Source organism: Pristiophorus japonicus, chromosome 1, assembly GCF_044704955.1.
Source record: "Pristiophorus japonicus isolate sPriJap1 chromosome 1, sPriJap1.hap1, whole genome shotgun sequence".
Taxonomy (NCBI): Eukaryota; Metazoa; Chordata; class Chondrichthyes; family Pristiophoridae; genus Pristiophorus; species Pristiophorus japonicus.
In genome coordinates this window covers 54,606,006-54,623,739 of record NC_091977.1, presented here as the reverse complement: position 1 = coordinate 54,623,739, position 17,734 = coordinate 54,606,006, and the positions used below count along the sequence as shown (strand labels likewise).

Genomic DNA, 17,734 nt, shown 5'->3' with positions numbered 1-17,734 from the left:
TTGGTAGTTCCCTTGGCCTGTGTCATGAATTGAAGTCTCCAATTTGACATGTCTTTCATGCTTTCTCCCTTTCTCTGAAACTTGCTTGGCATGGCCATGTAGGGTTGAGATTTGCTGGTAGAGTATTCTTAACCGAATACCCATTAACCGTTCTGCAGGGCTGCATCTGTTTGCCAGTGTGACAGGTATGGTATGTTCAACTTTCTGAGCCGGTTCTTTATAGTTTGCAATGCTATCTCTACCTTCCTGTTACTTATCATTGGCCCAAAATTGTCCAGGAGTTGCTCTTTTTTTTGGAGCAATTTAATTTTTCTGGAGTATCTTAAAAATCCCCATTTTGCACATTCAATTTGCGCCAGTGTAAGTGAGTTAGGATTTTTTTGGGTTTTTTTTCAAAAGGGGGCGTTACCAGCCACCTACGCCCATATTGGCCATTTAAGCCACTTTGGACAGCCAATAGTTGCTCCAAACTAACTTAGGCCAGCGTATGTGGCCACATAGAAAACCCTTGCGGAGAGTTAAGAAATCAGCACAGGTAGCCAGAGATAGGGATGGGAAGGGAAGTGAGTAGGACCTTGCAAAGCACTAAAGAAAGCACAACAACATTCAAGAAGCATAAAACCATCAAGAAATAAAAAAATAAAACTTAAGTCCTACCTTCCTAACTCGGCCCGGAAAGTCAGTGGGCCAGCCGGTGCGAGAGGCCACTCGGCCGAGGATGGGTGCGGGCGGGACAACCGGGCGGGAGAGCATAGGGAACTGACCACATACTCACAGAAGACACAGGCAGGCTTGCTGGGCTGGATAAAAGTTCACAGGGTTGGGAGTGATATATTAGCATGGATAGAAGATTGTTTTCTGTTTCTCAGCCAGAGAGTTGGGATAAATGGTTCATTCTCTGGTTGGCAATCAGTAACTAGTGGGGTGCCGCAGAGATCAGTGCTGGGACCCCAACTATTTACAATCTACATTAACAACTTGGAAGAGGGGACTGAGTGTAACGTAGCCAAGTTTGCTGATGATTCAAAAATGGGAGGAAGGGCAATGTGTGGGGAGGATATAAAGAGGCTGCAGGGGGACATAGACAGGCTAAGTGAGTGGGCAAGAATTTGGCAGATGGAGTATAATGTTGGAAAGTGTGAGGTCATGTACTTTGGTCGAAAAAAAATCAAAGAGCAAGTTATTATTTAAATGGAGAAAGATTGCGAAGTGCTGCAGTACAGCGGGACCTGGGGGTACTTGTGCATGAAACACAAGGATAGTATGCAGCTACAGCAAGTGATGAGGAAGGCCAATGGAGTATAAAAGCAGGGAAGTCTTGTTACAGCTATTGATGAGGCCACACCTGGAATACTGCGTGCAGTTTTGGTTTCCATATTTACGAAAGGATATACTTGCTGTGGAGGCAGTTCAGAGAAGGTTCACTAGCTTGATCCTGGGGATGAGGGGGTTGACTTATGAGGAAAGGTTGAGTAGGTTGGGCCTCTCCTCATTGGAATTCAGAAGAATAAGAAGTGATCTTATAGAAACGTATAAGATTATGGGGGGCTTGACAAGGTGGATGCAGAGAGGATGTTTCCACTGGTGGGGGAGACAAGAACTAGAGGGCATGATCTTAGAATAAGGAGCCTCCCATTTAAAACTGAGATGAGGAGAAATTTCTTCTCAGAGGGTTGTGAATCTGTGGAATTTGCTGCCTCCGAGAGCTGTGGAAGCTGGAACATTAAATAAATTTAACAGAAACAGACAGTTTCTTAAACGATAAGGGGTTATGGGGAGTGGGCAGGGAAGTGGAGCTGAGTCCATGATCAGATCAGCCATGATCTTATTGAATGGCGGAGCAGGCTCGAGGGGCCTTATGGCCTACTCCTGCTCTTATGTTATTGTGTAGAAGACACAGGCAGGTTGGGCTAGGCTTGCAGAAGACACAGGCAGGCTGGCTGGCTGCAGAAGACACAGACTGCATCAGGCTGGGTGTGTGTGTGGTGTGGCCGGGGGGGGAGAGAAGTCACATGACTGAAGGGGGGATGGGGAGAGAACAAAAGACCTTTTGAGTGTGGCCCATATTTATACCTGGGGGGGGGGGGGGGAGGGGGGAGGGAGAACTGCTATGCTGCCTGCTTTGCAGCCATTTTTCACCTTTGACCTTTGAAAGTTTAACTTTTACTTTAAGTATGGGTGCAGCAATATCAACGCCACGCCATTTGTGAGCGTTCGGCATTATTGTGCTATGTAGGAGACAATTGATTTGAGCTCATCACATCAGGAACATTAGAGCTCGTAGTCTGCTGGGCAGGAGGCCTTACCCACCTCAGCAATTTCGAGTCAGGCATTCATACCTGGACCTGAGTGAGGCAGATTGTGTCAGAAGGCTGCGTTTCCGCAGAGAAGTTGTCCGTGAGATCTGAGAGTTGCTGAGACCAGACTTGCAACCGAGAAGCGGCAGGTGGACTGCCTTGTCTGTTGAAGTGAAGTTTACAGCTGCACCTGCCTTCTCTGCCTCGGGATCGTTTCAAGCTACAACTGGAGTTGCGTGCACCATCTCTCAACATGGAATACATGTCTCCATTCGCCAGGTCACGGCTGCACTGTGTGCGCGGAGGAATGACCTCAAGTTCACAATGACCGCCCAAGCAATCCATGACAGGCTGTGGGGTTCTCGAGGATTGCTGGCTTCCCAAAGGTACAGGGCTACATTGATTGTACCCACATTGTCATGCGAGCACCTGTGGAGGATGCCGAACAGTTCAGGAATAGAAAAGGCGTCCACTCCATTAATGTGCAGCTCGTGTGTGACAACATGCATCACATCATGTCAGTCGATGCAAGATACCCTGGCAGCACCCAGTAGGGCAGAGTTGGTTACTGGGAGACAAAGGGTACGGCCTGGCCACCTGGCTCATGACGCCCCTACGCGTAACTGAGACGGAAGCTGATCATTAATACAACATGTCGCACATTACGACACGCAGCATCATAGAGAGGACTATTGGCATCTTGAAACAGTGTTTCCGATGCCTGGACCATTCCGGAGGATACTTGCAATATCCCCCTGAGATTATCGGTCAGTTCACTGTTGTGTGCCGAACGCTGCATAATTTAGCCATCATGAGGCAGCAGCAGCTGGTAATGGAAGAAGACGACCCACCTGCAGTGAGAGTGGCTGATAATGATTTGGAAAATGAAGGTGGTGGAGGAGGATGATGACGATTAGGAAACGATGCAAGTGCCTGAGGCTGGAGCACGACGTTGGAGGAGGGCGGGCCATTGTGCTCCTTTAACAATTGTTCGAGCCTTGCGCCAGCAGCTCATCCGTGAACACTTTACTGATGCCTGAGGGCTCAGCGACAACTATTCCACATGGACATGTTTATTTTTTGCAGTTCCTAAATGTTGTGTTGTGTTAATGGAACATGATTCAGTTTTAATGTAAAATATTTCACTCAAAAGTTTACAATGTACTTCACTTTAGTGTAATAAAATAATTCTCATCTCAAACTTTACTTTAATATGACTCTAAGATCACTTATAAACTTGTAAAGTTACATAACTTACAAAAAACTTTCAACTTGAAAACAATTACAACAGTAACAACAACAACAGCAGCAAAGAAAGGCTGCACCCATCTCCCATCCACATCTCGGTGAATGTGCACCTCTTCATGGGGTGGGGGGGGTGTGGGGCCGGACAGGTGTTAATGTGGAAGGCCCGGCTTGGGTCTCTTCAGAGGCTGGTGCGGGGACTGCAGTGGGAGTGGCATTTGATTCTGTCAATGGTGCGTGGCCTGGGTGTATTCCCTTATTGCAGCAGCTACCTCACACATGCCCTCCCTGATGGCCTGTGCTACCGCTACCTCTGACATTCCCTCCCTCATGGCCTGTGCTGTCGTTTCCGCTGCCTCTGACATTCCCTCCCTCATGGACACTATTCCCTCACTGATGTTCCCGGAAATCGTTCCCATTTCCCGTGCGACAATTATTATTTCTCCCAACAGTCCCGTTACCTCAACACCCATCCCACTGATGGTGTGCACGAGTGATCAGGTAAGGTCATTGCTCTCCGCACCCAATGCCACCATCTGAACCACATCTGATGCATTCTGCACCTCAGGAGAGCATGGTCGATTTCTCCTTGCCCTCACCCTCGCAGCATTCCAGTGGGAGCCACAGGCTCGGACAGTGGGGCCTTGGATGTCCCTCGCGGCATCCAAGTGGGACCCGCATCCTCGGACGGTGGGGCCCTGGGTGTTCCATACTGTATCCCACCAGCACTGGGACCCGCAACCTCAGAACTTGGGAAACCATGGAATGTCACATCCAAACTTAAACCACTATACGTGATTGGGCTGAAACCAAAAAATGTTGCACCAGAATTCATGGAAGGGTTTGGCAACGCGAAGTCCATTAACGTGGCCTCATCCATATTCATTTCAACATTGTCCTCTTCATACATCTCTCTGCCCCGTCCCCCCCCCCCAAGTTGGTCTGCAGGGTTAGGCTCGTATGCGTCTGGATCTTCAGCATTGGCATCGGGTTCTGCAAAATATAGCAGAACAGTCACATGGTTAGCAGCACACAGGAGGGGGCAGGATGGGTGGCATGAGGAGGCTCACACGTGGCAGGCCAGGCAGCATGTGAATTTTCAGGACATAGAAAATAGGTGCAGGCCATTCGGCCCTTCAAGCCTGCACCGCCATTCAATATGATCATGGCTGATCATGCAACCTCAATACCCCTCTCCTGCCTTCTCTCCATATCCCCTGATCCCTTCAGCCATAAGGGCCACATCTCACTCCCTTTTTGAATATATCCAACGAACTGGACTCAACAACTTTCTGTGGCAGAGAATTCCACAGGTTCACAACTCGGTGAAAAAGTTTCTCTCATCTCAGTCCTATATGGCTTGCCCCTTATCTTTAGACTGTGACCCCTGGTTCTGGACTTCCCCAACAACCTGCATCTAACCTGTCCAGTCCCGTCAAAATTTATAAGTTTCTATGAGATCCCCTCTCCCTCGCATGTGGGCCCAGCTTGTGCAGTACTGATTGTTTTTCTCCAGGTACGACTTATCAAAGCAGCGACCCTCTCTTCCAAGGGTGTCAGTTGGTGCAGATTTGGCGAGCCGCCTCCTGTTCGAGTTCTTTCCCTTTCGTTGTGGGCCAATTTCTTCTGCAAAGATGAAAATGCAACTTTTTAGAGAGGGTGTCTTTCTACTGGGTGGGATATATACAGCTGGTCACATTTACAATTGCAATTGCATTGAATAACTGAAAATATTACTTACATTAACTATTTGACCAAGGTCCTGCCATTTCTTTTTACACTGGCTTCCAGATCTCTGGGTGTTCACTGCGCAGTAATCTTCTGCAACTTGGTTCCAGTGTTTCATCATTTCTTTGGGTAGCACTTTTGTGCAACCTCTGTTGCTGGTATCCAGTTCCTGCCATCTATTCTCAATGACATTAACTAGTATCTCCACTTTGTCATGCAAGAAATTCTTCGTTCTTGGTGCACGTTGTTGCATTGCTGTATTGAATTGACACTGATTTTTCAAAACAAACAGTCCTTATTTTGCATGCAGCAATGATTTTCACACATGCAGCACTCCTTCTGGAAATTGAGCAGCAACACTAGAGTACTCACTGATTCCAGCAGCTGATTTATTCCACAGCACTCCTTCTGGCACCAAAAATCAATCGGCTTTCTTTCCCTTTAAAAATGGGCGATTGCCAGCGTTCTTCGCTACTGCGCATGCGCGAACGCTCCAATGTGCATGCGCAGCGCTGCCAGCACTCTCTTATGCACAGGGCCCTAGCTCCGCCCCCCCCCCCCCCCCCCCCAATCTACTGGCCACGCCGCACCAAGCACTGGGAGAGTCAACAGAGCGGCTAGAATCCAGGGAGATCTCTTTGGCGCCGTTTTCAGCCTGTGAGTCCGCCGAAAAAACGGGTGGGCCAAATTTAGGCCCCACATGAGCAAATCAACATTGCTTTGGAAATATTAACAAAATGCAGAGCAGAAAATTGTCATCTGGTATTCCAACAACAACTTGTATTTGTATAGTGTAATAAAACGTCCTAAGATGCTTTACAGGAGCGTTAAAAAAAACACAATTTGACACAGACATACAAGAAGAAATAATGGCAGATAAAGAGGTTGGTTTTAATGAGCATCTTAAAGGAGATAAGAGAGTTAGAGAGGCGGAGAGGTTTATGGAGGGGCTTGTATAATGCACAAATATTGATTTCAGATGATCTGCAGTTAAGAGTTGTCAACCCTCCAGAATTGACCTGGAGTTTCCAGGAATTAAAGGTTAATCTCCTGGACACTACTCTGAGTAACCCAGGAGAAAAATCATTGGGCCATTTTTTTAAAAAGTGTCTCTTATTTTCTTTGAACATTTTCAAAAAGGCTGTTTGACTGGGCGGAGCAGTTGGAGGTCACGTGATGAAATCTCCAGGAATAGGTCCAACTAGATTCAGCAACCCTCACACCATGCCACAAGACATTGCGGAGAGTCAGCTGTGCTCATTTATGAAATGCAAGAAGTATTCTATAATGAAAGGATATGGTACCTTTCCATTTGAGTAGATCATTCCCAGCTTTGTTCCAGGCAAAGCAGATGGTATGAGCTCAACCAGATTTATACTTTCCTCATAGGATTTCACAGTTCTGAACAAATTTGAGTTGTATTCAAGGCAAGTCACTGGCTTTTCAAATATTTTCTCAACATTTCCCAATGCTTCAATGTGCAGTGTGCACTTCTGCTAGCATCTGGGTCATGTTGATGTAGCAATCACTAGATGCTCTATTTCTAGACCAATCCATCTTATAGTGACACTTCTCTTTTCACAGTCTAGTTCATTCTTTTCTGGGCAGCCTTCCATGCAGTAATCCACAATTGGAATCAGACTGCATACTTCATCAATCTTTATTTGTATCTTCATTTCTTACGGATAATATTCAGCTCATGGTAAGTTCTGGACAGCAGGGTTCACAAAAGCATCCAGACCTTCAAGGAAACTCAGCTTTTAGTCACTTCTGATACTGGAGCTTGGGATAGACTATCAACCGTTGTAAGGGCTTTTCCTAACATTTTAGAAATTGTATACGAGAACTTCATGAAGCATACGCAAAAAAATCTCTTTCACAGTGGTAGTGCGTCCGTGTTTTTAAATTCCTCGGCAGCATCTCCCAAACCCACGACCTCTACCACCTTGAAGGACGAGACCAGCAGGTGCATAGGAGCACCACCACCTCCAAGTTCCCCTCCAAGTCACACACCATCCTGTCTTGGAAATATATTGCTGTTCCTTCATCGTCATTGGGTCAAAATCCTGGAATTCCCTACCTAGCAGGACTATGGGAGTACCTTCACCGCACGGATTTCAGTGGTTCAAGAAGGTGGCTCATCACCACAGTTTTATAGGCAATAAATGCTGGCCTTGCCCACGACGCCCACATCCTGTGAATTAATTTTTTTAAATTCCAATGTTGATTGGTTTGTGATCGTTCAAGTTGGAAACCTTTGAGTGAAAGCCTTGCATTTATATAGTGCCGTTCATGACCTAAGAACGACCCAAAGAGCTTTACAGACAATTAAGTACTTTTGAGATGTAGTCGCTGTTGTAATGTAGAACTCCTCTGCTCTTCAAAATAGTGCCATGAGATCGCTTACATCCACCTGAGAGCAGACGGGGCCTGGGTTTAACGTGTCTATATTACTGCTAAAGCCTCGATCTACTGGTGCATATCTTTGCTATATGCTGACCATTGTGATTTCAGCAACAATTTATCAAAATCACATGATGAGACATCTGTTGATAAGCAGATCTATCTTGCAAGGTTATAAAGTCTCAGTAGAGATGAACTGGTTTGCTCATTTTTTCTTCTTCGTTGCTCTAGAGTTTGCTGTTGGGGAACGAGTCTAACTCCAGGCCATATTTACAATAGCTGCAATAACCCAAATATTTCCACCTGATTCTCTCAATAAATGACAAATACTGCAGCGTGCCCAAATGTCTCCAAACAGGGTGAAACTGCTGCTATTATGGAGGATAATAAAGGAGGCCCACCACAAGTTACAACAGCTCTCACTAAACGGGGAAATGTATTTCATAGAAACATAGAAAATAGGTGCAAGAGTAGGCCATTCGGCCCTTCGAGCCTGCACCACCATTCAATAAGATCATGGCTGATCATTCACCTCAATACCCCTTTCCTGCTTTCTCTCCATAACCCCTTGATCCCTACAAGATAAGTGCCGCTTTAGCACTGCTTGTGGGCCTGGAGGAGCAGGAATGCTTCTCTCTTCACCCCCCCCCCCCCCCCCCCGCCCCTCAAGGAAGTCTCTGGCCTCCCCCAGCCCTGATCACCAGTCTCTCCCACAGCTCCCTCCAGCCCACCTGATTGCAAGCCTATTCCCGCCCTCAATTGCAGCGCCTCCAACCTCCCGATTGTCGAGGATCATATCTCCAACAGTCCCTGGCTGTGGCCTTCTGCAGCTAGTGGTCCCGCCCTCTCACTGACCAGGCTGTCCATTTGCTCAGCTGCCAGGTGGGAAACAGTGTAAAAAAATTTTTTTAAAATGTTAGCGGTCCTGCCGTTAAGTTCGGCAAAACCTCCGCTTCCCTGGCCTTGCCGGGTTCTTCGGCCACTTTCACATTCTCTCCTCCCTGTGTTTTGTTTTCGGTGAATGTACACCAACCTTGTCTTGCTGAATATGCAGGACCATCCTATGATTAGTGTGACAAGCTAATTTAATGATCTAAAATTAAAATATGTGTGTACTTTTATAAAGCTTATAAACATGAAGGTATTAATGTTGATTGTCCTCTGCATACAATTAAGTGTATTTTTCAAATAATTTCTGTCCTTTTTCTATATTGCTTTCTAATCTATAGATCAGCCATGGCCCCCATGTATCCGTGTGATGGTGGTGCGATCACCAGTCCTGGAACCTGGCACACTCTTCATCATCACTGCAGTGAGGTCAGCTACCATTGGAAGGTATAGGACAGACTATTATAGATCCTGGTACCAATTATAGTATTTGTACTGTTACAGATTCCAGTTAACTGTGCCGTGTGGTTTCTGCAACTTTTGGGGGGAGGAGTTTAATTATTATCCTGTTCTGCTATCTTGTGACAAAATAGAAAAACACATTTTTGGCTGTTTTCTTCAAATGTTGATCACTTTGATTTATCCAAATTATCAGCACTTGCTAAGATATTGATGTCCTAAAAAAAATTGTATTTTCTTCAGAACAGGTTGTTCCTGATGGGTCCCTGTTGTATCACAAATATTCTAATTCCTGTAGGTCTGCCTGTTGTTTCCAACATACAGCCACATGTAGACAGGATCGGTCCAAGTCAGCATGGATTTATGAAAGGGAAATCATGCTTGACAAAGTTTCTGGAATTTTTTGAGGATGTAACTGGTAGAGTGGACAAGGGAGAACCAGTGGATGTGGTGTATTTGGACTTTCAAAAGGCTTTTGACAAGGTCCCACACGAGATTGGTGTGCAAAATGAAAGCACATGGTATTGGGGGTAATGTATTGACGTGGATAGAGAACTGGTTGGCAGACAGGAAGCAGAGTGTCGGGATAAACGGGTCCTTTTCAGAATGGCAGGCAGTGACTAATGGGATGCCGCAGGACTCAGTGCTGGGACCCCAGCTATTTAAATATAATGATTTAGATGAAGGAATTGAGTGTAATATCTCCAAGTTTGCAGATGACACTAAGCTGGGTGGCGGTGTGAGCTGTGAGGAGGATGCTAAGAGGCTGCAGGGTGACTTGGACAGGTTAGGTGAGTGGCTAAATGCATGGCAGATGCAGTATAATGTGGATAAGTGTGAGGTTATCCACTTTGGTGGCAAAAACGGGAAGACAATATTATCTGAATGGCGACAGATTAGGAAAAGGGGAGGTGCAACGAAACCTGGGTGTCATGGTACATCAGTCATTGAAAGTTGGCATACAGGTACAGCAGGTAGGTGAAGGTGGCAAATGGCATGTTAGCCTTCATAGCTAGGGGATTTGAGTATAGGAGCAGGGAGGTCTTACTGCAGTTGTACAGGGCCTTGGTGACTCCTCACCTGGAATATTGTGTTCAGTTTTGGTCTCCCAATCAGAGGAAGGACATTCTTGTTATTGAGGGAGTGCAGCGAAGGTTCACCAGACTGATTCCCGGGATGGCAGGACTAACATATGAGGAGAGACTGGATCGACTGGGCCTGTATTCACTGGAGTTTAGAAGAATGAGGGGGGATCTCATAGAAACATATAAAATGCTGACAGAACATAAGAACAAGAACATAAGAACAAGAACATAAGAATTGGGAACAGGAGCAGGCCATCTAGCCCCTCGAGCCTGCTCCGCCATTCAACAAGATCATGGCTGATCTGGCCGTGGACTCTGCTCCACTTACCCGCCCGCTCCCCATAACCCTTAATTCCCTTATTGGTTAAAAATCTATCTATCTGTGACTTGAATACATTCAACGAGCTAGCATCAACTGCTTCCTTGGGCAGAGAATTCCACAGATTCACAACCCTCTGGGAGAAGAAATTCCTTCTCAACTCGGTTTTAAATTGGCTCCCCCGTATTTTGAGGCTGTGCCCCCTAGTTCTAGTCTCCCCAACCAGTGGAAACAACCTCACTGCCTCTATCTTGTCTATCCCTTTCATTATTTTAAATGTTTCTATAAGATCACCCCTCATGCTTCTGAACTCCAACGAGTAAAGACCCAGTCTACTCAATCTATCATCATAAGGTAACCCCCTCATCTCTGGAATCAGTCTCGTGAATCGTCTCTGTACTCCCTCCAAAGCTAGTATATCCTTCCTTAAGTAAGGTGACCAAAACTGCACGCAGTACTCCAGGTGCGGCCTCACCAATACCCTGTACAGTTCAGCAGGACCTCCCTGCTTTTGTACTCCATCCCCCTCGCAATGAAGGCCAACATTCCATTCGCCTTCCTGATTACCTGCTGCACCTGCAAACTAACTTTTTGGGATTCGTGCACCAGGACCCCCAGGTCCCTCTGCACCGCAGCATGTTGTAATTTCTCCCCATTGAAATAATCCCTTTTACTGTGTTTTTTACCCCAAGGTGGATGACCTCACATTTTCCGACATTGTATTCCATCTGCCAAACCTTAGCCCATTCGCTTAACCTATCTAAATCTCTTTGCAGCCTCTCTGTGTCCTCTACACAACCCGCTTTCTCACTAATCTTTGTGTTATCTGCAAATTTTGTTACACTACACTCTGCCCCCTCTTCCAGGTCATCTATGTATATTGTAAACAGTTGTGGTCCCAGCACCGATCCCTGTGGCACACCACTAACCACCAATTTCCAACCCGAAAAGGACCCATTTATCCCGACTCTCTGCTTTCTGTTAGCCAGCCAATTCTCTATCCATGCTAATACATTTCCTCTGAGTGAATCAACAGGCCCTGTCGTGTTTGTCCAAATAACGATCTCGTTCCATCGTGCAAATCATTTAATTAAAATATAAGCCAGTTCCAACATGAACAATGGGAAACTCGGAGTTAAATTAAGATTTTAAGTGAATTAAGAGGTGGATTTCCTTGAGCCATCTCCCATGTCAGTAGATACCCTATTTACATGCACATTATAGCAGTGGAGTGGGAGAAGCCCCAAACTGTTAATGAAGCTATTGCCTGAGAGGAGACCGACTGGTAATTTAAGGGTTAATTTTAACTTTGGCCAGTAGCTAACAAAGTATCATCTGAATGGAACGGTTGTAATTACTTAATCTACCCCAGTATGAATTGCTAGACCAATCAATCATAAAAAAAAGTTGGGATAACCCGGCATCAGTAATGGAATGGATTAATTCTCTATTTTGTTTGCTAGCACATTTAGTACAATGTTTGAAAGTCAAATTTTAAAAAAAAATATAGTTGCTTTCTTAGTCATTCTTTGCGGGACAGGTTAGATGCAGGAAGAATGTTCCCAATGTTGGGGAAGTCCAGAACCAGGGGTCACAGTCTAAGGATAAGGGATAAGCCATTTAGGACTGAGCTGAGGACAAACTTCTTCACTCAGAGAGTTGTTAACCTGTGAAATTCTCTACCGCAGAGAGTTGTTGATGCCAGTTCATTGGATATATTCAAGAGGGAGTTAGATTTGGCCCTTACGGCTAAAGGGATCAAGGGGTATGGAGAGAAAGCAGGAAAGGGGTACTGAGGTGAATGATCAGCCATGATATTGAATGGTGGTGCAGGCTCGAAGGGCCGAATGGCCTACTCCTGCACCTATTTTCTATGTTTCTATGTAACTCTTTTAATGACATGTAAAATAGTAATCGGCAACAATTTTATTTGTATCAGTTTTCAACACCTCTGGTGGAAGAAACTACTAGTTTTTATTCCAGAACTGCGAATACAGCTGATTCAGCCACCACTTAAAATATATGTCATGATTGAGAGCACATCATTACTGTCTGCAAAGTTCCCTACCTCTGCTATTGTAGTACTTTGGTATAATACGAATAAATAAGGAAGAACTTCAGATTTCCTGTGATCATTATTTTCACCCTCATACTTTGAAAGTAGTCGACCCTCCACAGACAAAGCTCCATCTCTCTGTCCCTCAGTCTTTTCTGAACATCTGGAGCTCTTCAATTTTTGTGCATCTATTTGCCTTGTTATGTCTACTTAGTTTTCCTATTGCTGCTCCCATCAAGACAATTGAATTGCAAATTCAGGACCAGATCTTAAATGCAGTATGAATGGAAGAGGACTTGTGGCTTGGATGCCCAGCGTAAGGATGTAAAAGGAACAAAATTCAGTAGCTTTCCTTCCTTCAGGAAAATGGTGTGACCATTTTGACCAAGTCTCTGGCATACTTATAATATTGCCTGTGTCCTTTCTGTGGGGCTTACCAATGATACATTCCTCAAGGGGACAGATCCTCGAGGCCCTGCTTGGCTTATATATGTTTAAACAATTTGAGACTTTTACACACACAACTTAATGTTTAATGATCCTAATCGGATGACACCAGTGAAATGGACTCCTTACACAATGTACACAGCCTCGAAGGAAGTCTGGAATCTTTGACATTGTTGAACCAAAGTACCCCATTTTGACACCTATATTGTGGTAAGGGAAGGAAGTGTTGTGGTGATCCATAATTAACAATAGTACAATAACTATGTTCTTGCAGGGTACCCTGATGAAGGCAGGCACTGTATAATTCTTAAATGTTCCTCTCCCAGCCAAAGGACAGGATGTTATTTCACATCTTCTTTGGACTCCATTGGCACAAATACATCAAGTGACTCTTGCACTGACTGAACAATCTGAAGTATTTGCAAGAGTCCAGAGATTTTTGAATGGTGTGATGTAGCCAAACTGGCACTTTTTTTTTCCTACATGTACAAGTAGTTGGTCTTTTTTTGTCAAAAAAGAATAGGATTAGGGACTTCCCATAATTTAGTTGTATGGCCAGTAGGAGCACAGGTGAATAGCAGTACAGATGCACAGTTTTGGGTTCTTCCTGCAAAGTTTCGTAAATATACCTGCATCATGACTAGTGCAGTTACCTTACCCCTGCGTTACTGCCTACACTGAGTACAAGAATAGTCAATAAATAACAAGTACTGTACTTAACTCTACTTTATTCTGGCCAGTATTAGAAAGCATAATTCTACCTCCTAATTTTATGTTGTACAATAGTATTGATGATTCATTTATCATTCTTCATTAATAAGTTCAGCAAATTTATGTTTAGTAATTAAGGGCCCAAGTTTCCACATGATTTGCGCCTGATTTTTAGGAGCAACTGGTGGAGAACGGACTATCTTAGAAATCGCAATTCACCACATTTTTTTTTCTGCAGTTCTAGTCAGGTAGAACAGTTCTACTTTGGAACAGAATTTTTTCTTCAAAAGGGAGCGTGTCCGGCCACTGATGCCGTATTTCAAAGTTTCCACAGTGAAAACGTACTCCAAACTAACTTAGAATGGAGCAAGTGAAGATTTTTGTAGAACTGAAAAAAACTGTTCTACACATTAAAAAATCAGGCGCAGGTTACAAATTAGGCGTCCAGAACGAGGTGGGGGGGGAGGGGGGGGGGAAGGGAACTCATTAAATTCTACAATAAATCCTTAGTTATACTTATACAAATAAATCCAACCTGAATAAACATTTATAAGCAAAGAAAAGATTAAATAAACCATGTTCCTACCTGTGTGAAAGTTCTTCAGGCAGGCCTTTAGGAAGCAGTTTGCCGTCGGGACCGAAGGCTGAACGGGCCGGGCCCGAGATTTTGGGCAGGGCCCGTCCCCAGCACCAGAGGTAGGTGGCGTTGGGTTGGGTCGGGGAGAGAGGGAGAGAGAGAGAGGGGTCAGGGAGGTCAGGGAGGTCAGGTCGGATCCAGTCCAGGGGCGAGAGTAGAGTCGGAGGGAGAGAGGTCAGGGAGGTCAGGTCGGATCCAGTCCGGGGGCGAGAGTAGAGTCGGAGGGAGAGAGGTCAGGGAGGTCAGGTCGGATCCAGTCCAGGGGCGAGAGTAGAGTCGGAGGGAGAGAGGTCAGGGAGGTCAGGTCGGATCCAGTCCGGGGGCGAGAGTAGAGTCGGAGGGAGAGAGGTCAGGGAGGTCAGGTCGGATCCAGTCCGGGGGCAGGAGTAGAGTCAGAGGGAGAGAGGTCAGGGAGGTCAGGTCGGATCCAGTCCGGGGGCGAGAGTAGAGTCGGAGGGAGAGAGGTCAGGGAGGTCAGGTCGGATCCAGTCCGGGGGCGAGAGTAGAGTCGGATGGGAGCGGCAGACGCAGACGGGTCCGGTCCGGGGGGGGGGGGGGCGGCGGAAGCAGGAGCGACAGCGACAGGCGGGTCGAGTTGGGTCCGGTCGGGGTGGGGGGGGGAAAGCAGGAGCGGGACTCGGCAGGAAGCAGGAGCTGGCCGTGGGAGGAGCCTTATTCATGCAGCCACAGTGAGGCCATTCGGCCAGGGCTAGGGGCTGCGTGCTTCGGGCCCCTCCCACACAGTTTCAGGCGCCTGGAGCTACTGCACTTGCGTGCCCACTGTAGCGCGCATGTGCAGAGCTCCCGGCACTGTTTTCGGCGCAGGGTCCTAGCTCCGCCCCTTACAGCTCCTGCTGTGCCACGCCGAGGGCCAGAGGACCTGCAGGGAGGTGGAGAATACGGAGGGTTTTTTTAGGCGCACTTTGTGGCGCGAAAAACGGGCGCCCAGCTCGGAGGGGCGTCCGTTTTTTATCGTGTGGAAACTTGGGCCCTAAAATTTCAATTTCAAAAACAGAAAGATGGAAAACGCAGATTATTGCGTCAGTGACTTGATAGTACGTTAGTATTTTCTGCACTGTTATAAAACAGCAAAGGATAGCTAAAGATTCTCCAGGAATTTTTAAACGGTATTCTCTTTCCGAATCACACATTTACATTTTTTCAGTAGGCAGTATCCTACTATGGACAGGACTTGGAAGCTGAGTGTCACTGTGACATCTACAGCTTTTTTGAAAGCCAGGAATGTGTTATTTCCTCAGAAGCTTTTGTCAGCTTTGCATGAAATCATAATCTTTGAACTATATTTATGAAACTGCAGAAAATGGAAACGGATATAACATAATATGGTATATGAGATTAAGTTTTGCAAATCGCTGATGGCAAAAGTAAAGACTGTGTATTGTGCATTTTGTTTTATTTTGTTAAAAGTGTGATTCTTTTTATTTAACAGAGAGAAAGATATGGGCCATGCAATCCGAATAGCTGAAATTGGAGTTAGTAAGGTTAGTTATGTGGTCACATTAAACTGTAAAAAGCAGAAAAAAGAATGGCATTAAAAAGATTGTCATTAGAGATGAATGACTTGTGACAGATTTAACTAACTAGTTTTATTAAAAAAGCAAATAGGTTGCAATGTTCCCCGTAGTAAAATGTAATATTTCCAGAACTACCTGTTCCATGAGATATTAATGGCTGCCTCTTAGCAGCTTTAATAGCATCCATCTATTACATGTGATATAACAGTTGCAGATTGTGAATTTTTTTAAGCCCCAAAATGGGAGTGTATTTATTTCCTGATCTCTTAATTTCTTGCCCCTACGCCATCTACAAATGGTTCTCTTGATCTGGGTGATGTGAGGGTATATAAGGTGCTTGGGAATTTCACCATTAAATTCTTGTTTTGTGTCCGTATGGGGAAATGGTTCGTCCCCATTTGATATTCTCACCAGCATGGGGAGATGCAGCCCAACAATGCTGGAAATTGCAGGTGTGGCTTTGCATCCTACCATTCCATGCCACCAAAAAGTGGTTCTTCAATACATTTTTGGAATATCTACATTTTGGTCTTCTGTTTTCTTTTTCTCATGTCCTGATTTACATCTTGTTTAGTTCCATGCTGAAGTATATTTTGACCAAGATCTGCAGGAGTACATGCTGGTAGACCAGGGTAGCCAAAATGGGACTGTGGTCAATGGGAACAGGATCCTCATGGTAAGGTTATGTTACTGTAATCAGATAGTAAGATATTTTACTGGCCTTTCTCAGCACTGGTGTGGGAGTATAATCGCTTTTCACGCAAAGAGAAATTGTGATGACGTTTGTTTTATTCTCAGAAAGCCGTTGTGTACAATACAATAATATTGCTTTGGGTTCAGAGAGACACAGCTCTTCGGCTATCAGAGCATCGCTGTATTGATAGTTTAAAAAAAAAAAAATTCTCTCTCTCAAAATGCATTCTGCTTGTACATTTCATGAAGTTTTTTTTTGTTCGTTAAGGTGAGAGCTGTCCATACTAGCAAATACTACTATTTTGGACACTACTGCATCAGTTGTCACAGTTGGCTGAAGAATTCCCAACAAAGTGCCTCAATCGCTCCCCCACCCAAACCTCAGAAGAACACTCCCCATTATATATATCGCTGCTCCAGTGACCATAATGACAGTAACTGGATTTAGCTTTGTTATATGAGCAGAACTTTGAGGTCACTTCAGGGGACTGTGCACAAAATGATCTGTTTCTAAGGGGTCAAGTTTCAACCTGAGTTGCTCCTATTTTTTTGGAGCAACTAGTTTAGAATGGAATATCTTAGAAATTGCAATTCTCAGCATTTAGTTTGCTCCAGTTCTAGTGAGTTAGAACAGTTTCATTTTAGAACAGACTTTTTTTTTCAAAAGAGGGCATGTCCGGCCACTTACGCCTGTTTTGCAAGTTTAGGCAGCAAAAACTTACTCCAAACTAACTTAGAATGGAGTAAGTGTAGATTTTTGTACGCTCAGAAATACCTTGCCTACACTTAGAAATCAGGCGTAGGGAACGAGAGATGGGGGGGTGGGGGGTGGTTTTACAAACATGAAACACATCACTTTTACAAATAAAGAGCCATGATCAATAATAGCTGATAAATAAATGAATGAATCAACCAATAAATCAATCCAAAAAAAAATTAAAATAAAAAATAATAAAAAAATCAATAAATAAAAAATTAAGTTTCTACTCACCGACTGCAGCACCGGGAACCCTCCAACAGTGTGCTGGGACAGGGCCCCCCCAGTCTCCCTGTCAGTGTGTGTCTCTCTCTCTCTCTCTTTTTCTCTCTCTCTCTCTCTCTCTCTCTCTCTCTCTCTCTCTCTCCCCTCCCTGTCAGTCTCTCTCTCTCTCTCTCTCTCTCTCTCTCCCTGTCAGTGTGTCTCTCTCTCTCTCTCTCTCTCTCTCTCTCTCTCTCTCTCTCTCTCTCCCTC

At 45.1% G+C, this 17,734-nt stretch overlaps 1 protein-coding gene across 5 annotated transcripts in view; it reads left to right on the top strand.

Moving 5' to 3' along the window:
- Nucleotides 1-17,734, top strand: part of aggf1 (angiogenic factor with G patch and FHA domains 1) — a 100,934-nt gene that overhangs the window by 63,833 nt on the left and 19,367 nt on the right. For 4 of the 5 annotated variants that reach the window (XM_070879909.1, XM_070879924.1, XM_070879916.1 and 1 more), the window contains 3 exons: nucleotides 8,903-9,008; nucleotides 15,726-15,777; nucleotides 16,385-16,486. In XM_070879909.1, the coding sequence (XP_070736010.1) occupies nucleotides 8,903-9,008; nucleotides 15,726-15,777; nucleotides 16,385-16,486 (260 nt within the window). The remainder of the gene's footprint in view (nucleotides 1-8,902; nucleotides 9,009-15,725; nucleotides 15,778-16,384; nucleotides 16,487-17,734) is intronic. The other variant, XM_070879941.1, reaches the window with a different exon arrangement.